Below are 21,207 nucleotides of genomic sequence, written 5' to 3'. Positions count from 1 at the left end.
TCTCAATGTTAAAATCCGGCGTGGAGATTACCTGGACATCTCCCAACCATTTCCCCCAAATTCCTAGTTTAAAGCTCTCTTAATCAGTTGTGCCAGTCTCCATCCCAGAAGTCTATTTCCCTCCTTACTCGGGTGCAGTCCATCCCGAGAGAACAGTCCTCTGTCCACCAATGCTTCCCAATGGCCATACATCCCAAAGCCCTCCTTATAGCACCACTACCTGAGCCATCTGTTGATCATCAAAAATCTTGTCACACCTTTGTTGACCTTCTCTAGGAACAGGCAGAATTCCACTGAAGATCACCTAACCCTCGATTTCCTTAAGCTTCTTCCCCAGCCAGGCATAGTCTCCCTTGATACGTTCCAGGCAGAATCTACCCGTATCATTTGTTCCCACATGAAGGACAATCAGTGGATTCTTTCCCACTCTCATTAGGATCCTCTTCAGCCTCAGGTCCACATCCCGTATCTTAACACCCGACAGACAACACACCTTTCTGTTCTCTGGATCAGCTCTGGTTACTCTCCTGTCTAGTCTTCTCAGTAAGGAGTCCCCAATCATGTAGAGCTGCCTTTTTCTGGTGATGGTGCGATTTTCCAGTCTATCCCCTGTTCCGTCTGGCTGCAAGTCCTCTCGATTCCTATCCTCTCTTGCAATCCTCTGCAACCCATCCCGTATCCTCTTGGGGCTCATATTTGGTGTTGTCTCCATTGCCTCTTCCCCTCTTCCTATAGGACAAGCTACTCTTCTCTTCTTCCTTGCCCTTTCACCTTCAGTGACCACCTGCTATGCCCCTTCTTAATTTCCCAACTCTACAAACCTGTTCCTGATCTCTATTTCTCCTTCACTAGCCTGCCTGTTCTTCTGCCTGCCTCTCTTAGTCTTCCTCCGAAACTCCCCTTGCAAACACCTGGCCAACATCCGCCACTTTCCAGCTACCCAGCTCTGAAGGCAGCATAGAAGTAAGGGTGGCAATACTGCAACTCCTCCTAAAATAACCTTGCAATTCCCCTGCAACTACCTTTTGAGTCAGGACCCTCAATTTGAGAATGAAATCTGTATAGTATAGGGTAAAAGCACACAAAGACCAGATTTCACAGTCCATGACGCATTTTTCATGGCCATGAATTTGGTAGGACCTTAAGTATAAGTATTCAAACCCCTTGGCAGAGACAAAATACTTTTTCTCAGCCCTCTTGGAAGTGGAAGGGATGGAGGACAGGGTTTGCCAGAAGACTTTGGCAATGTTTAGGACCCTTTCATGCACCAGCAACGTGACATGGGTGGGGGTGGATGCAGAAAGCACACTGAACGAAGTGTCTGATTGCTCCACCATCTCTTCTGCCTCTAGGCCAAAGTTAGTGGCTACCCTTCGGAGCAGAGCTTGGTGCTCCTTAATGTCACCTGATGGGCTAGCAGGGGAGGGCCCCACCACCACTTTGTCTGGAGAGGGGGATGATGACTAACCACTGGGGGAGGACCTCGGGCATCATCCCCTGCAGGGGAAGGGGGTCTCAGGGTGGGCACCTGTCCCTCCACCTCAGCGTCTGCTAGTGCTTCACGCACCGAATCCATTGCTACTGGTGCCAATTGGAGCTTGTCTGATGTGGCGACCGACAATTGGCAAGATGGGAGCATCGGCATAACCGGCATGCCCCAGGCATTCCAGTAAGACCATTGCGCTGGACACTAGCCCCGTTGCCAGGACGGCATCACTGAGGTGGATGCAACCTCAGGATCCCAGTTGCGACAGTGCTGTTTCTGTGAGGGGCTAGACTCCCTCTCCATGCCGGAGGAATCCTCCTCTGGTGACCAGGACAGGGCCATTGATGCCTGCATCTGGAGGCTAACCGGCACCATGAGTGACTGGTGCCTCAAATAGTCAGACTGGTGCTGGGAGTAGGGGGAGCGGCGCCATGTTGAGGAGCACCCCAAAGGTCTCTGTGACAGTGATAGTCTGCATGGGGAGGGTTGTCACAAAGATGACTGGTGCCGACTACATGGCGACTGGCGCTTCCCTCTGGGTGAGACTCGATGCGAGGGCAGAAACCAGGAGTGCAGTGCTGGCCATCTGTAGCAGTGAACTGGTTGGGCTGATGCGGAGACCAGGGATGCGGCAACAAAGGGCTCTGCCTCGGCTCCGGAGACCAGCAGTGCTCACTCGCTTTCTAGGAGGCTTTCACAGCTGGCTTGCCCTCATAGGGAACCTTTTCTGGGTCCATCGCTGCACATGGTGCCGGCTGTGGTGGGAGAGTCCTTTGCTCTCTGGGTGCCGGGAAGGCATTGACTCCACCATCATTCTGGATCACCTACCGCTCCCCGGAGTCTGTTGTGGATCCCTTATGGGGGTAGGAGGACGTGCCCCCTCACAGCTCCAGCGTGCACAGGTGACCCTGGCAGGGTCCTCTGCACAATGCCCCTTGGTCTATCTTTCTCGGTACCAGGTCCCACTTCTTGGTCTTCTTGGGCACCAGCAAAGGGGATCGGTGCTGGGTAGAGCCTAGTGCTGGGGGTGCACTACACACTAAAGCCAAAGTGCTGGGCATTGCATCCAGCTGGGCTGGCTCCGAGGCTGGCTGAAGAACTGCCTCCATTAGGAGGCCCTCAAGTGAATGTCGCGTTCTTTCTGTGTCCTGGGACAAAAGTTCTTACCGATGCGACGCTTTTAATGTGGGATTCCCCCCAGGCAATTCAGACAGCTACCATGTGGGTCGCTAACAGGTATAGGCCTATTACAGCACATGGCTTAAAACCTGGTGACCGGGGCTTGTCCTGCCTAAGGCAGGGTCCCTACCGGGACCCTAAATGACTACGCTACAGTTCTTAAGAGCTACTTACTAACTAATCTACAATAAAACAAACTATTTACAGATGGAACACAAAGTTCAAAAGGGAAAGAAACCACTGACCACCTGCAATGCAAGGGAGAGAGGCACGCCGACCAACCACCACGGGCAATAAGAAGGAACTGAGAGGGCATAGGGCTGGTGGTGCCTGATATATCGACGCATGAGCGAGGCACTCAAGGGGGCGCCACAGCCAACCCTAGGGATACTGCTAAAGCAAGTCTCTGACAACTGTGCATGGGGGTGCACACACACCGAGAATGGAATCGACATGGACAAACACTCAAAGAAAAATGTATCTTTAGTCTATATTCCTGTCAAAAATAATTTAAAAGTTACATAAAATCAATATGCACCCAATAGCATATTACCATCAGATAATAAGAAAGGAGTAAATTCAAAGATGAAATTGATAGTCTATGTCAGGTGGGTTGAGTACTGAAAGATTATATAGCAATGGGAGCTGGATTAATCCCTTTGCTGTTCATTTCCAGATTAACGTCTAGTTAAGATTCCCCATACCTCAGAAAGAAACATTTCTGGAGGTATTTGTTAAAACTCTAACTAAAAGTTTTGGTTTGGATATAGTCTATAAATTCTACTTATAGACCTCCGTGTTTGACAACTGAGATATTCAGAGACCATTCAGAAACGTAAGTCTTGAATGTTGTTTTCAAGCGATAAGAATTTAGGATCTATTTGCAAAGAGTATATTTGCCATTCCAGTTGAGGGAAGAGCTTCTAGATTAGATTTTAGATTGTAAAGCAAGATAATTAAAAACACTAAGTAGGAAGAGTGCTAATCAGCCTGTCTACATTCTCTAGTCAAATCAAAGGAGTGTAGCACTCGCTATCTTTAATCAAGTAGCTTATATTCACTGTTTTGGGAGAGGGAAAGAAATTTCCTTTTGATTGAGAACAGATGTTAACTGCACATAGAAGCACCAAGATTTTCAAACACCCTTCAAAAAAATGTATGAAATCTTAATAAAATTGCCTTTTTTTTTTTTTTTTTTAAAGGGGGGGAAGGTCAGGGAAACAAAGGGAAGAGTAATGAAAGGATGACAGAATACAAGTCATTACACAAATATCTCAAATCAGACCAGTTTAATGTTTAAACTAGAGATTTTAAACATTTTTATGTTGGAAATCCAGAGGTCCATTTACAAATGGCTGAATCTTGCATTTCATGTTGGGAGGTGGGCTTGTGTGGTTTCTCTCCCTCCTCTATTTAAGGCAACTTCATTACATTACAACATTATTTTAGTCCAGTTTAAGATACTTTTCCACATTTTACACATTTACCACTTACTGCGACTATATTACTGTATGCCAAATTCATAGTATTCACTAAATAAGCCTCAACTTGGGAATCCATAGACAGAGGTTTGTTAAGAAATGCTTTATTGCACATAGTATTGAAGTTATGAAACTATACTTAAACTTTTGTCAAAACAACACTGTCAATACATCTAATCAATCTTCCACAGAACACTGCCATATTCTTAATTTTGCTCTCCAGATGTTATGTTGCAAATTTCCACCAATGTTGTCCTTTTTGGTTTGTCAAAAGCATTTTAAACAGATTGTGAAGTTAGCATGACTTGTTTATTTTTGTGTTGTGTATCATCTCTGAATATAGGTTTCAGAATAGCAGCCGTGTTAGTTTGTATCCGCAAAAGGAGTACTTGTGGCACCTTAGAGACTAACCAATTTATTTGAGCATAAGCTTTCGTGAGCTACAGCTCAAAGCTTATGCTCAAATAAATTGGTTAGTCTCTAAGGTGCCACAAGTATTCCTTATCTCTGAATATAGTCAGTACAACACTAGGAATGAATTACACTTTACTAGTTAGGATGAGCTCCAACATATTGGATTAACTGCAGCAATGCACAAGGTATGTTGCCTAGGTTCTGCTATTAATCTGCTTTCAGTAACAAATACAAACATGGAAAAAGATTTACACTGAAGCATACATTTTCCATTAACATACGTAGGTCACATTTGTTGATTAAGTATAAATGTTTATACTATCACTTAAAGCCATGTAATTTACTATATTGAATAAGAAACATTTTAAAAGTTTTACCTTTTTCAGTGAGAAGTATGTTGCAAATTTTGCCTTAAATAAGGTACAGTTTATGAAAAAATTAAATTCTTATGACCAAATTAGTCAGTTATGTCCCAAATATAAAGTTGCCGAGTTGACTGTCCTGCAAATGTCTCCAGAATCAACATACTGAAGCCATCCAAACAAAAGTTTTGCTACTAATTTTCTATACATTCAATAAGCAATAAAACAACCATTATATCATATCCTTCCATCTAGACCCATGGTAGAATATTTTGAAACGAAGGCCACATAATTACACATTCAGCACAAATGAATTAATTTCAAGCTTTTAGAGAAGCCAAGCTTACCTGTGTCAGTGAAAGACTGGATGTCATATGTAAGATCAACACTCAGATTTTCAGAATTTTCTGTCTTCTTAAACACTAAACCAATCACCCACATTGTACGAAATTCTTCCCTAAAAAGTTTTATAAAAAGAATCATGTAATATTGGAAGAAAGCATTTAAATTACTTAATCTAAAACTCAGATGACGTGGTTTGTAACACTGATGCAAAATTTGATAATGTGGTTGGTTACATCTTAGCTCAACTGGCATGAAACAAGATTAAAGTACCCAGAAATCCAACTGTTAAGAACTCCTACTAAACCATAATAGTAAAACAAAAAGTCAATTTCATATTACCTACTAATCAGTGTTATTAGCCATATTTTAAAAGGTATAAGGCAAATATAAAACACTTCTTTAAGTTTTGCTTTTTCAGTTTCAAGTGTAGTCTGTTTACACAAAAATCTTCAGACGTTAAAAAAAAAAGTTACTTGCCTTTTAGTTTGCCTACACAGATTTTCACTTAAGATTTTCAAGACATCTGAGGTGGGCAAACTACAGCCCGCGGGCCACATCCGGCCCTCGGGACCGTCCTGCCCGGCCCCTGAGCCCCCGGCCCCTCCCCCATTGTTCCCCCTCCGCTGCGTGCTCATGCAGGGCAGCACAGCAGCATGTCTGGCTCTGGCCAGGCAGTGCAGGTGTCAGACATGCTGCTCTGAGTGGTATGGTAAGAGGGTTGGATATGGGGCAGGGGGTCCCAGAGGGCGGACGGGAGCAGTTGGATGGGGCCGAGGTTTGGGGGTGGGGAGGCAGTCAGAGGACGGGGAACAGGGGGAGGTTGGATAGGGCAGAGGTTCGGGGGAGGGGGGTGGAGGGGGTTAGGGGCAGGGGTCCCGAGAGGGGGCAGTCGGGATGGGTGGAGGGTTCTGAGGGGGGCAGCAAGAGGGCAGGAAGTGGGAGGGGTCGGATAGGGGGTGGGGGCCAGGTTGTTTGTGGAAGCACAGCCTTCCCTAGCCAGGCCTCCATTCAGTTTCACACCCCGATGTGGCCCTCGGGCCAAAATGTTTGTCCACCCCTGCACTACATGCTTTGGTATGTAAACTCAGAATCCTCTAGCAAAGGTCAACTGTTAGGAGCAATGCATGCACTTGTGTGGATCTACACATATCAAAGCAAAGGTCGATAAAGGATCTTGGGTCCAACTGTCCTCATTTCCCCCCCCACCCCTTACTGTTTAAAGAGCCTAAATTGCAGAGAAGGAAGATGCTGGCATGGGTCTATCTGCAATCTATTTAAAGAACTACAGTTACAAATAAGGCTACATCTACACTACCACTTATGTCACTCAGGGGTATGAATATTCCACCCCCCCACCCCTTCCAGAGCGACATAAATCACGCAGGCATAAGCGCACATCTTCTGCCACTCACCGGGGTGGTTTAAGGCTTACGAGAGAGCTTTCTCGTTGGCATAGAACGTCTTCACTACTCACGCTGCAGTGACACGGCTACACAGGTACAGCCATGCCGCTGCAGACCTGTAAGTGCAGACATGCCCTAAGTAACCTTTTTTCAAGCACTGCTTATATATATATATATATATATCCTCCCACTCTTGGTAGAGTCATTAGTCATTACAATCCTCAAAGAATATGGGTCTGAGAACTATTTAACAAAAGAACGCAGGGACTGGTCTTCCGAAGCTGACATAAAACCTAAATGACAAATTAAGAGAGCCATACAGATACTAATTGAGCAATGCACGAGATAAATCACATTTTCAATGATGTTTCCATATCTAAATTTGAGATAGAAATTTGTTAAATATGCTGTACAGAATTCTTTGAATACGGTATAATGCTTTGATCTTTAAGGTACTGAAATATCCCTGAGGGTTGACTATAAAGTGTAATCCATGTGGATAGCCTGAAAATTTGTAAACTGAACTAGTCCTAGAAGACTCCCCACCACTTCAAGAAGCATCTTTACTTTGTTAAGTATGAAATCTAGGAAGAGACACTGGCAGACTGATAAAGACTGGTTCAGACCAAGCCCAGATGCAACTGATTTCAAGGGAATTTAAGGAATCCAGGTTTGAAAGTTGTGGCTCATATTTAGGGCCCTACCAAATTCACAGTCATGAAAAATGCATCACGGACCGTGAAATCTGGTCTCCCACTGCAAAATCAGGTCTTTTGTGTGCTTTTAACCTATACTATGCAGATTTCACAGGGGAGACTAGTGTTTCTCAAATTGTGGGTCCTGACCCAAAAAGGAGTTGCGGGGTGGGGTGTCATAAGTTTATTGGGGGGGAAGAGGAGAGGAGTTACAATGTCGTCACTCTTACTTCTGCGCTGCCTTTAAAGCTATGTGGCCAGAGAGCAGCAGCTGTTGGCCAGGAACCCAGCTCTGAAGGCAGCGCCCTGCCAGCAGCACAAAAGTAAGGGTGGCAATACCTTACCATGCCACCCTTACTTCTGCACTGCTGCCTTCAGAGCTGGGCAGCTAGAGCAGAGGCTGTTGACTGAAGGTCCAGCTCTGCAGGTAGCAACGCAAAGGTAAGGGTGGCAATACCATATCATCCCATCCTTCTGCACGGCTGTTGGTGGTGGCTCTGCTGGTGGTGGTTCCCGGCCAGCAGATGCCACTCTCCAGCTGCTCAGCTCTGAAGCCAGAGCCGCCACCAGCAGCAGCGCAGACAGAAGGAAGGGTAGCAGTACCACAACCTCTCCTCCAATATCCTTGCAACCCTCCCACAACTCCTTTTTTGGGGTCAGGACCCCTACAGTTACACCATAAAATTTCAGATTTAAGTGACTGAAATCATGAAATCTGCAATTTTTAAAATCTTATGATGATGAAATTGATGAAAATGGACGCTGAATTTGGTAGGGCCATGCTCATATGTACAAACTTTGTTTACACTTGGAAATTAATCCATTGGTAGAGAAGTTTGTCAGCAGTAACTCCCCTAAAACCAGCAACAAACACGGTTTAACTATTAGGCCAGGTTTACACAACACAGTTAGGTTGATGCAAGGTAGCTTACATCAACCTAGTTGTGCATGCGTCTGCATTCTAATTAGTCTCCCACCACTGTACGCACCATTACACCAACACAGTATCACCACCTCTCTGACTGTTGTTTTTTTTTTAAACCACGATTTGAGGATTTCAATAGCTCAGTCTGCTCTGGTCACCATTGTGAAATTCAGTGCTCAGGGAATCATGGAGACCAGAACCACCCTCCCCTTTAAATCCCTACAAATTTTTGGAATTCCTTTTCCTACTTGCACACCTAGCAGCTCTCCACTGTTTGTGCAACTGCCTAGCTGACCATGCTGGCTAAATGCTTCTGACATGGCCCTGCCTCGAGTAGACAGGAAATATTGAATCTCCTGGGCCTGTGGGGAGAAGAGGCTGTGCAGGCACAGCTCTGTAACAGCCATAGAAACGTTGACATCTACGAGCAGATTGCTCAGGGGATGCAGGAGAAGGAGTACGACCGTGATCAGCAGCAGTGCTGCATAAAAGAAGTTGCAGCAGGCATAACAGGTGGCGAGGGAGAACAACAATCCAGCTGGTGCAAAGCTGCAGACCTGCTGCCTTTACAAAGAGCTACATGCCATACTCCGCAGAGACTCCCCCCACCCACCCACAGCACCATGAATACCTCCAAGAAGCCCGAGGCACAAGCCCCTGCCATGAATAGTGAGGAAGATAGGACGGTGGACAAGGAAGAGGTTTATGGGGAACAGGTGACTGGGGGCTCCAGCAGTGCAGTGAGCCAGAACCTGGTTTTGATTTCATCACAGACCAGCCAATCAAGCACAGGTGAGCCCAATTCAGGGGAAGGAATCTTAGGTAAAAGTATGTAGATAAGTTTTCAATTACATGGATGGCACCCCCAAAGTAGCAGAGCACAGTATTTTAACTATTCATTCACTTCCTTATGCTAGAAGAGGTAGTAGTTCAACCAAGAGGGGTAGAGTTGCTATCAGCTTTTTGTTTCCCCTGTAGAGTCGGTGGAGGGGCATGCCATGCAGGGCAGTTTGTTTATATACACAGGGATGTCTTCTGAATCCTCCTGAGAGATCTCGATGAAACTTCGAAGGAGGTATTCTGTAATCCTCTGCCAAAGGTTTAGAGGGAGGGCTGCCTTATTTCTTGCTCCATGGTAGAACACTTTCATATGCCACTCAGTGATAACTTCAGCAGGCACCACTGTAGTACACAGCTACCAGCATATAGGCCAAGGCAGCTTCGGGACACCAGCAGCAGCAGCTGTGCTCTCTCTGCCTTTGTTACCCTCAGGAGTTAGATATCAGCTAAAATCACCACCACCTGTGGAAAATGGTGCCAGTATTCAGTGCCATTGCCTTCTGCTACTAGAATCATGCAACCAAGCAATTCCCTCCTCATTTCCCCAACCTCTGGAAGCCATACTCACCATGGCTAGTGCCGTCCACATGCAGTCCCAAACAGAAGTGAAAATGTAGTGCTCATAACTTTAGGGAAGCAAGAGGAGTGAGTTCAGCATCCTAAGTTCTGCAGTGAATACACTGACAGTGGTACCTCTTTGTTTTATCTTCTGCTGCCTTTGTGGCCTTCAGTGTCTCCCCCTCCACACCTGTGTAACACCTGAGCCAGAGAAGGAGGAGAAGGAGAAAGAAGAGGACTCAGGATGACATGTTCAATGAGATCCTGCAAGCCAGTACTGCAAGGGACAATGAACACAGGACCTGGAGAATGAACACTGTAGATAGCCTGGAAAAGAAACAAGTGAAGAGGAGAAAGGTCCAGGAGTCCCAGCAGGAAAAGGAGGAGATGCACCAGGACATAATGGGGTTTCTCAGGCAGCAAAGAGATGCTATAGAAACTGGTGAACCTGCATGTTCAACAGTCCTGGGCTTGCCTCCCCCTGCAACCCATTGAGAACTCAATGCCAGGAAATCCCAATAACCCCTCCCCCCCAACATTCCATGAAGCATCATGGTTTGCAGCACTATTCTTACCACTCCACCCCGCGGGACATTAAAGACAATCACAAGCTTCATCTACACAGACACGTGAAAGCTATGGTTGGTGTATATATATCTGTAGTGGACATGAATTCTTTCCCCTTCATAAGTTCAATGCAGATCTTGAGTGTCTCAGGTCCGAAGCAGAAACAACTTGCAGATCCAATACTGTGCCATGATATGAGCCTCGCTGAAGCAACAGACACCCCTCCAATGCTTGTTGCTCAGAGAAGGAGCGCAGGCAGGATACAGAGTTCTTGAACCCTGGGACACGGGCATAGTCCCCAGAGGGAGGGGCTGTCTCCGAACAGGGATGACCAGCTAACTTAACATTAACTACTACTAACGCAACAACTACTAACTATGAGAAGAACTGCAAAGAACTATGAATAATTATATACAATGGAAGAAGTCACTCTCTTAGTAAAAACTAAGCACACAAAGGAACAGGGCTTGCGGCAGTGAGAGAGAACTGGAGAGGTGTCGACTTTCACGGCCTATTATGCCCTCAACTGTGAACATGAGGAGATGCACGGTATATCAATGGACACTGGTAGGGAAAACCTTCTGGTTCTGGTGCATATGCAGCCACATTTGGAATATATATAGGGACTATCACTTGAAGAAATCTGATTGTTCTCTTAATTCGTTGGGCCTTAACTTTTTAATGTATTTGTTTTAAAATTGCATGGTTTTTTTGGCACCGATTTTGTTACAGAATAAAATTCTGTTAATAATCTTTATTAGTTCACAGCATATGCTACTGAAGCTCAGCAGTTCTGAAAGAAATCAATTATCTGCACAGTGTCATACAACTCAGAGGATCATTCACAAACAAAATAAATAGGTGCACTGATAATGTTACATTCCTACAAATACAGCAATCACCACATAATTCCTACCAGGCCACAAAAGGGCAGTGGCCAGGTAGAACATACCAAACACTACTCTCTCACTGTGAAAATGGTCTTTCAAAGCCTCCATGAGTTGAATAGTGCTGCACTGAGCTCTTATAATAGTCCTTGTATCTGGCTGTTCAAATTCAGCAGGCAGCCTCTCCACTCTGCCCTCCATTTGGATGGCAACTTCTCCCCCTTTGCTTCACATATATTATGAAGGACATAGCACGCAGCTATAATCATTGGGGTATTTTTCTCACTGAGATCCAATCTTGTGAGTAAACAACACCAGCGACCCTTCAAATGACCAAAAGCACATTCAACTGTCATTCTCCATCTGCTGAGCCAGTAGTTGAATTGTTCCTTGGTGCTGTAGAGGTGGCCAACGTATGGCTTCATGAGCCAGGGGTAGGCTGGGTCCCTCAGGATCACTACTGGCATTTCAATATTCCCAATGGTAATCCGCCAGATGGGAAAGGAAGTCTTCGCTTGTAGCTTTCTGAACAGTCCCATATTCTTGAGGATGAGAGCATGCCATGGACCTTCCCTGACCAGTCCACACTGATGTCAGTGAGGCATCCCCAGTGATCAACCAACGCTTGCACAACCATAGAAGAGTAGCCCTTTCTCTTGATGTACTCAGCGGCAAGGAGGTCTGGTGCCAAAATAGGGGTATGTGCTGTCTATTACTCCACTGCAGTTCAGGAACCCCACAGCTGCAAATCCTCCTACTATGTCCTGCACATTACTTAGAGCCACAGTCCTGCGCAGTAGGAAGTGATTAATGCCTCTTCACATTTGCATCAGTGGCCTCTGCAGTGGATTTCCCGACTCCAAATTGATTCTTGACTGACCATTAGCAAACTGACTTTGCACATTTCCACAGTGTGATTGCCACTCTCATCTCCACTGTCAGTACAGCTCTAATTTTTGTGTCTCTGTGCTGAGAGGCCGGGGCAAGCTTAGCACACAGATTTAGGAATGTAGCCTTGTGCATCCAAAAGTTTTGCAGCCACTGGTTTTCATCCCAATTCTGCATTATGATACCATCCCACAAACCAGTGCTTGTTTCTCCACCAATTACAGCTGCTCCATGAACTCCACCAACAATCTTGAATTGATTATCACTATGTTCCATAGCAATCGGTCCCCGAAAGAAATGCCATGATCCCTGCCAATTCAGTTCTTCTTGAAGCTCTGCAAATACTTCAGGATCGTATGCCCTGTGCTTGCAACACTAATGATGATAATGCAGAGTTGTGCAGGCTCTATGCTTCTGTCAGAGATAGTGGACAATGAGGAGGGCCTTGCAGGTTTGCGAGATTTTTAAAAAAAGGTACAAAAACTATGGGATACAGGTAACATTATGGGATGGACACAGCTGCGGACTGAGAAGTTGACCCCTTAGGCGATTTGTTTTGGCCTTACATGTGTCATGGTTCCTTCCCCACTCTGAACTCTAGGGTACAGATGTGGGGACCTGCATGAAAGACCCCCTAAGCTTATTCTTACCAGCTTAGGTTAAACGCCGCCGCCACCAAAGTGTTACACAAAGAACAGGGGAACTGCCCACTTGGAAACGTCTCCCCCCCAAAATATCTCCCCAAGCACTACACCCCCTTTCCTGGGGGAAGCTTGATAAAAATCCTCACCAATTTGCATAAGAGTTGCATAGAACACAGACCCAAACCCTTGGATTTTAAGAACAATGAAAAGCAATCAGGTTCTTAAAAGAAGAATTTTAATTAAAGAAAAAGCAAAAGAATCACCTCTGTAAAACCAGGATGGTAAATATCTTACAGGGTAATCAGATTAAAAACATAGAGAATCCCTCTAGGCAAAACCTTAAGTTACAAAAAGACACAAAAACCGGAATATACATTCCATTCATCACAACTTATTTTATCAGCCATTTAAACAAAACAGAATCTAACGCATATCTAACTAGATTGCTTACTAACTCTTTACAGGAGTTCTGACCTTCATTCCTGCTCTGGTCCAGGCAAAAGCATCACACAGACAGAGAGAACCTTTGTTTCTGCCTCCACCCAGACAAGTATCTTGTCTCCTCATTGGTCATTTTGGTGAGGTGCCAGTGCGGTTATCTTAGCTCCTTAACCCTTTACAGGTGAAAGGGTTTTTCCTCTGGCCAGGAGGGATTTAAAGGTGTTTACCCTTCCCTTTATATTTATGACACCATGCATTGCCAAATCTCCCCAAAGGACTGTGCACTGGATGATGGCGGGTTGCACAAAGGGATACCTACCCATGATGCACTACACTTTGCATCAAAAACAAACATGAATTGGTGAGTACATGCACTGCCAACACAAGGAGCCAAGCACGCATGTGCACAAGTGACGTACTGACTGGGCGGCTGTATGCAGACGTAACTTGAGTCAACATAAGTTTGTAGTGTGGACATGGACTTAGTATAGGCAGAGCAAAACTAATTTCAAATATGCTTTCTGTAAATGAAAATAATTTTGACACTTTTACACCATTAGTCAGACCATTTTCAGCACCGTTTCAAGAAGATCTGTTAGCAACTACTTTGAACAGGTAATTTCTAGGGCTGCCAGTTAACTGCCATTAACGCACAGCATAAATAATACGTTAATTTTTTAAAAGCATGTTAATCTCAGACAATGGGGGGGGGGGGGGGGGGGGAGGGCGCAGCATCAGCTGCTCCAAAGAACCTACCTCGGGTCAGGTGCAGTAACGCAAGAAGCCACCAGAGGGCGGGTGGAAAGAGAAGAGGCTACAGAAAGACATGGTTCTCATGCCAGCTCCAGCAGAGAAGTATTTTTTAAAAGTAAAAACAGGATGGCCAGAGGCTCACCCGAGCCACCCCCGCACTTGCAGGACTTGCCCCAGCCACCTGCCCCATGCCTTCACCAACCCCCTACATCCGGGCCTGAGCCCCACAGAAGCTCTGCACTGCCCACAGCAGGGTCTCTCCCCCCCAGCCCCGTGCCGCCCAGGGCTGGGGTTGAGCCTGAGCCTCCCTGCCCCCAAGCTTCGCACTGCCCATAGTGGGGTCTTCCCCCAAGCCAGCCCTGTGCTGCCCATGGCTGGGGCTGACCCCCACTCCTGAGCCCCATGCCCCCCAAACTCGGGAGCTGACCCTCCGCCCCCCAGCCCCGTGCCACCTGCAGCTGCGGATGACCTTGTCTCTCCAAGTTGGGGAGCTCACCCCCCTCCTGAGTCCCATGCCACCTACAGCTGGGGGCTGACCCTCCCCCACCCTCCGAGCCCTGGGCCACCTGGGGCTGACCTCCACACCCCCATGCCTGCTGAGCTCCGTGCCGACTGCACTTGGGGCTGAATTCCCAGCCTCCCCAGTTCCCTCCCCTGCTCCTGGCCAGCTTTGCGCCACGCAGGGGTCAGCTCTGAAGCCAGCACTGCCCGCCAGCAGCAAATTTCTCTGCTTTCCTGCTGGCAGTCAGTGCTGTCTTCAGCTGGCCTCTGTGCAGAAGCTGCCACTCTCTGCTCTGCCTTGCAGCCAAGACAAATGCTCAGTTTTGGTGAAAAAGTAGGGATGGCTGTGACAGAGCTGAGAAAGGGAACTGTCCTGGCCAAAATGGGACATACTGTCACCCTAGCTGGCCCGTGCACTATTGTGCCCGGCCCGCTCCTCAGTTGCGGGACCAAGCCCCCTGCGTTGTGCCCCATTGCCCCAAGCCAGCCACTCGTTCCAGGGGTACCCCATAGAGAACATGGGCCTGGTGAGCTCAGCCTCCCTGCACCAGCCTCTCCTCCCCTGTAGTATGAGTCCCTGAGGTAAAATCCACCCTCCCTTGCAAACGAAGGCTCACTCAGCTGAAGGGAGCCCACCAAGCTCAGTAAAAAGAGGCGAGCCCAGTACCAGAAGCCACCTTTCCAGAAGCAGCAGCAAGACACCTCCCTCACGCTCCTCCTGCACAAGTTATTGCATGCTACTCCGTGTTGTCACCCCCTGCCCTCCCAGACTCTCCTCCTGTACAAGTCTTTGCTTACTTCCCCCCTCCCCTATTCTCCCCCAACACCAAATGCAGATTTCTAAAATGAAACTCTTCGGACAGGAGGTGTACCTGGTGACCTCAGAAACCCACCTCCACTGGGGCAGCATCAAGAATTCACCTTTCTCGTGCATAACTCACACACCTCTCATCTCCAGAGTACTGACTTTCTGGGATAAAAAAATTTTACCCCTTTCAAAAAGCCAAGACTCCTCTGAAGGACACATACAAAATAGTATACAAAAGGCTAACCCAGGAGCAGCAGAATTAAAAAAAGCCTCCTGCACAATTCAGTCCCCTACTGAATGTTAATCCTGAGGTAAAATCTTTCCATATCCATGGCAAAGACTCTTTTGAAAAGGACACTAATATATTGATTATATAGAAGAATTTATTGAATTATTCTAGATATTGACATTTCTACTGTGTTTTCATGATCTGGACTGATTAAATATCAGAAAAAGTTAATGGAGCAAAGCAGCAACAGTTCAGGTCTTTCGAATGGCAAGTTTATGTTTAAAATACTTCCAAATGGTTTTTTGTCTATAAAGACTTATCTGTAGCTATTGCATGGCTGAGTCCCAATACCACAGAAGCACTTCAAGTCTGCACTTCCACCTATGTTCTAAGCATGCTTTTGCTTATGGCTCTTGTGCTACAGGTAACCCACCGCCAGCAAATTAATCCAGCCAGCCACAACAGAGTACAGTTATAGAGTTTCAGGATTGCTACAAGCCCATGAATCAAACAAAGTACAACACCTTAACCAATACTACTGCAAAGCGGATAGCTATGGACTGCAGACCACTCAGCATTGTAAATGGTTAGAGGGCTAAGATATTATTCAAATTGCATCTTCCAATCAGTCATACACCTTGCCCTCCCAAGGAACCATTGCATCTCAAATAAGTGATCTATATGACAACAGGAAGACTACAAAGTTGGAGCTTCTGAAAAATGCACTGGCTGTTGCTTTTACTGGTGATTACTGGACATCCTTGAGCAATCACAGCTATCTTGATGTCACGGCACACCTTACTGATGCTGCCTGGACACTGCAGTTGTTTGCTGTAACAGTAACTCATACTGAAGAGAGATTATGCTGAAGCATGTGCAGAGCATTTCATTTATGTTGCGAAAGAATGGAATATTCAAGAAAAGGTAACAATTAGTACTGACTGCACATAAAATGGTAGCAGCAGCCAGTCACTTGCCTATTGAACACATAATATGCATTGATCACAGACTGCAGTGATCCATTACAGTGGCGCTCAGTGATGGTGGTTTTGAAAACGTGCTGGCAAAATGTAGAAAACTTGTGGGCCATTTCAAACACAGCCCAGATAACAGTACAGAGCTAGGAATACAACAAGCTGCAAATGGACAGAAAGAAAAAAGACTCTTGTACAAGATATTTCAACCAGATGGAACTCCACATTGGCTATGATTCAGAGCCTACTTTGCAATAAAGCCACTATCACATGCACATTAGCTCTTCAAAAGCACAATCTATCAGTGCCAACAGGTAAGGATTTTGAAAAACTGCAAAAACTAGAAACATTAGTTGAGCCCTGCAGGTTTGTGACTGAACTCCTTGTGGGAGAGGGGAGAAAGAAGAGAATTGTATGTCTCCTGCTCCGTGGTTTTACCTGTATTCCACCTTATGACAGTCTCTGATGATGACCCAGCATATGTTGTTTGATTTAAGAACACTTTCACAACAGATTTTACAAAACGCAAAGATATCAATCTGAGATTTCTAAAAATAGTTACAGCACTAGACACAAGATTTACGACTCTGAAGTGCCTTCCAAAATCTGAGAGGAATGAAGTGTGGAGCATGCTGTCAGAAGTCTTAAGAGCAACACTCTGATGCAGAAACTACAGAACCCGAACCACCAAAAGAGAAAAATCAACTTTCTGCTTCTGAATCATATGATAAAAATGAACATGGGTCAGTCCCCACTGCTTTGGATCCTTATCAAGCAAAACCCGTCATCAGCATGGACGTATGTCCTCTGGAATGGCGGTTGAAGCATGAAGGGGCATATGAATCTTTAGTGCATCTGGCACGTAAATATCTTGCTATGCTGGCTACAACAACGCCATGCCAATGACTGTTTTCACTTTCAGGTGACATTGTAAACAAGAAGTGGGCAACATTATCTCCCACCAATGTAAACAAGCTTGTTTGTCTGAGTGATTGGCTGAACAAGAAGGACTGAGTGGACTTGTAAGCTCTAAAGTTTTAGATTGTTTTATTGTTAAGTGCAGTTATTCTTTTTTTACATAATTCTACATTTGTAAGTTCAACTTTCATAATAAAGAGATTGCACTACAGTACTTCAATAAGGTGAACTGAAGATTTTTATAGTACAAATGTTTGTAATAAAAAATAAAGTGAGCACTGTATACTTTGAATTGTGTTGTAATTGAAATCAAAATATTTGAAAATGTAGAAAACATCCAAAATATTTAAAGAAATGGTATTCTATTATTGCTTAATTGCAATTCATTTTTATCTAGTAATTTCTTAATTTTAAACAGTTCTATAAATACTCTTGCCCAAATTCACTTTTTGGGTGTGCAACTAAATTATGCTTACAGCAGCCACCAATGGGCCCAATCCAAGAAGCCACTGCCTTGTTGAAGAGCCTGTGTAAAAGGTCACGTGGACTTTCTGTAGATATTTCATAATGAAATGAGCACTGATTTTAAAGCTAAATTCAATATGAAAATGCTTTACACGCTACAGACAACACAAAGTCAAAATGTTACACCTGCAAAAATACATGTTAGAACTGTTCACAAAAAATTATTTCCCAACCTCAGACTTGACATAAATAACCTCTCACTAATCTGGCTATGGCAATTGATACATAGAAAACACCAAGTCAAGTGCAGTTTTCTGGCCAAAAACCAACCAACCAAGCCCAAAACACAGTCCTAACAGTCTGGAAAGCAAAACAACAGAATCAGAACTTGCCAAACATCCTAATGTCAGTTTTGAAACATGTACTTGCTTTCTTCCTACAGGTACCAGACATTAGTGTTTCCTAAAACATTAATCATTGGCAAGTTAAAAAACAAAAGCTATTAGCTATAGATGTATTTCAAAACTCCAAATCTAACTAAGCTGTCATTTAGGCTGATAATGAAATCAATAAGAGACTGAGTCTGTGACTCTTGCTTGATTCTCAGTGCTACTAATAAAAGCATAACAACAGACTTTGGTAATAGTCACTCAGACAATTGAAGCACAAGAGGGGAATACCAAGGTTAGTATTATAGCAACTTTGCACAGTATATATTGTGCTAATTAGTGAAGTTGTATCTCTCCATTAAGGTATTACTACTGCTACAAAAGTATCTGTGCGCTAGCCAAGTGATTTTTATGTAAGTGGATGCCAGACTTTACCAATAATTGCTGACAACTTAAGTCATTAGTCAAGTTTACTTTTAATTAAATGTTCATCCATTTCAGTAATGGATTTGAATAATGTAAATTGTAAATTTTCAGTTATCTGCATAGAATGTCCTTCAATTATTGCATTAAAGAGTGAGGATTTGGCTTACTTGTCAGGATTTTCCTTGGGTGCTGGGAATGACTGAGGATTCACGTGAGCCAGTGTAATGAACTCATTCTTTTCCAAGCTTCCAACTAGAATTCGGATTTTTGACTCCACCAAGCCCACCCTAAATGAATAAAAAAACAAAAAAACACTTACTAATAAGTGGCAGTTTAAAAATACCTGAAATACAACTACACACTTCTGGGAGGAAAAAGCCAAAATGTTCTGGTTAAACCAATATCTGGAAATACCAAGAAACTAAATACTCAGCCAGACAAGCTCACTCCAGACAAATATCCTAATATTACTTTCCAACAAAGCCATGTAGCTTTGTTCAGTGGAATTCCACATCATCTTGTCTTGAAGTCATGACGACCTTGTCCAAATTGCCTGTGCCCAAAATGACATCAACAATGAAAGATTTTCCTGGGTGTAGTAATTAAGTTACTATGCATTGGTAAGTCTTCAGAAATCAAATAATACCCTAGCCAGGAAAGGCTGAAGGCAGAAAATTGAGAGAGGAATTAATTTGTATTCAGATTAAGGTTTTTTGGATTTTTTAAAAGCTATTTTACTCTAATGCCTAAACATGTGAAAAAAAAAGATGTATCTTTTGAAGATTCAACACCTCCGCTGCTTCAACTAAGGTGAGAGAACTCAAATATCGGAGAACCCCGAATAAAAAACAGAGGAGAAGGAATGAGATCTAGCTATTCAGGCCTTCTCCATACATCATAAAACTCAAGGTAATATCTTTTTAAACCTTTGCAGGTCCTTTTAAATAGAGTACTGCAGCCAATAATATCCTCCTTCATTCTGTTTCCTTAATGAATTTCTGGATTAATGAAAGAGAGCAACATTATTAATTGTCTTCATCTATTTAATTCCAGAGCATAGAATCTTCACCCACGACAATGTTTTAGCCCCATCAGGCACTGGGATTTCTACCCAGAATTTTTTCCGTAATATATGTATTACTTGTTCATTTACATCTCAGGTTGGTTGGATAAAATTATTCTGTAATTTGAGGAATTAAAAACCCCCAGCATGCATGATACTCACCATTCTAGTCGCTGTTTTTCTGTTGGTGCACTTGCTAGAAGTACAATGTAATGCCTTTGAAGATAAAGACAACAGGCTATTCTATTTATGTCTGACACTGGACATTCACAGTTATTAACATCCTTATTAGTTTAAGCTACAAATGCAGACAGAAGAATAAAATAAAGAGCTTAAACAATCTACAAGAGGCTGCAGAGGAGTCTGGTATTAACAGATATTTTTTCAAAAAAAAATTCAACTCACATTGACGTCCACAGCTGCATTAATATCAACAAAAGGGTAATAAATGCATGGCAATGCAGTAGCTCTTACGCCAGAATCTCAACTAAGTGCGACTATGACTTAAATCGCCAATTGCAGAATGCTACTCACTTTGTGGAAGCAAAAGAAATAAAAATAAAAAACAAATATTCAGAGTGCAGCCATCTGGTGTTTTCGTCACAATTATCTTTTTCTCAAGACATAGCTAGATGACTGGTTTGACACGCTGGTTTGAGTATTTTATCAAAAAGGTAAATATAGCGATGAAAGGTAATACAAGTATTGCCAACTTTAATAGGTTTTCCAGACAATTTTTCCTGAAGCCTCCTAAAGTGTCTTTCCTCTCCCCATTAATCAGAGACTTCAGGATTTACTCTAGAATAATCTACTATACTCACAGATTTTCAATATATTGAGTCAAAAATCTCTAACTGCATAAAAATCCAAAATATTTTTAATGAAGGAAGAACTAGAACAGTTAAGCTCAAGGGAGGTGGATGGGCAAGGGAACCTCATTTAAAGACAAGGAATGAATTAAATTTTGGTTATTTTTTAAAAGATTAATGGAATAATAATTTCAAGAAGATCTTGTAAAATGATCTCAAAAGCTGCACTCTACATGCCTAAGACCTAAACCTGCAAAGATTTGGACAGGTAAATTTATACACTGAATAGGATTACTCACTGTGTAAAATTAATGCATACCTAAACCTTTTCCAGATTGGGGCCTAATTTTTTAAGGCCAGTAAGATTAGGAGCTATATCATAGTGTATTTCATGGTTACACACAGATTTATTTATCCACTATCTTAAAAAAAACAAAACACAAAACCTTCTGTCCAGAAAATTGCAAGGTCAGTAATAGTGAAACATTGTGATGCAATTCCACAAAATTGTAGGAAAACTTGCAAGTCCACAAGTCACTATAAAAGTAACTCAAAACCAACAGATTAATCAATATGCACACACATACCTTACCTAGGTCTAAGGGGGAAAATGGACTAAAGTATTCTGGACTAATAGAATTCAAAGGCTTGTACTTTAAGAAACGAAAGGGGGAAGGGAGGAAGAAATTTATTTTCTTTTAAAAGTGGCTAAAATGAAATTTTACTATAAGATTCATTTGGTTATGTTAATATTATC

General features: G+C 43.8%; 1 protein-coding gene and 1 pseudogene across 2 annotated transcripts in view; one reads left to right on the top strand and one right to left on the bottom strand.

Annotated features, from left to right (window-relative positions):
* Positions 1-21,207, bottom strand: part of PAPOLA (poly(A) polymerase alpha) — a 97,634-nt gene that overhangs the window by 29,293 nt on the left and 47,134 nt on the right. For both annotated transcript variants that reach the window (XM_077819336.1, XM_077819337.1), the window contains exons 13-15: positions 19,804-19,857; positions 18,746-18,865; positions 5,270-5,379 (exon numbers count right to left, since the gene is read on the bottom strand). In XM_077819336.1, the coding sequence (XP_077675462.1) occupies positions 5,270-5,379; positions 18,746-18,865; positions 19,804-19,857 (284 nt within the window). The remainder of the gene's footprint in view (positions 1-5,269; positions 5,380-18,745; positions 18,866-19,803; positions 19,858-21,207) is intronic.
* LOC144265805 (E3 SUMO-protein ligase ZBED1-like) lies at positions 15,637-17,394 on the top strand (annotated as a pseudogene).

This window comes from Eretmochelys imbricata, chromosome 6 (assembly GCF_965152235.1).
Source record: "Eretmochelys imbricata isolate rEreImb1 chromosome 6, rEreImb1.hap1, whole genome shotgun sequence".
In the NCBI taxonomy this organism is placed as follows: Eukaryota; Metazoa; Chordata; order Testudines; family Cheloniidae; genus Eretmochelys; species Eretmochelys imbricata.
Note: the sequence above shows the minus strand (reverse complement) of the source record. Positions and strands in the feature narration are given on the sequence as shown.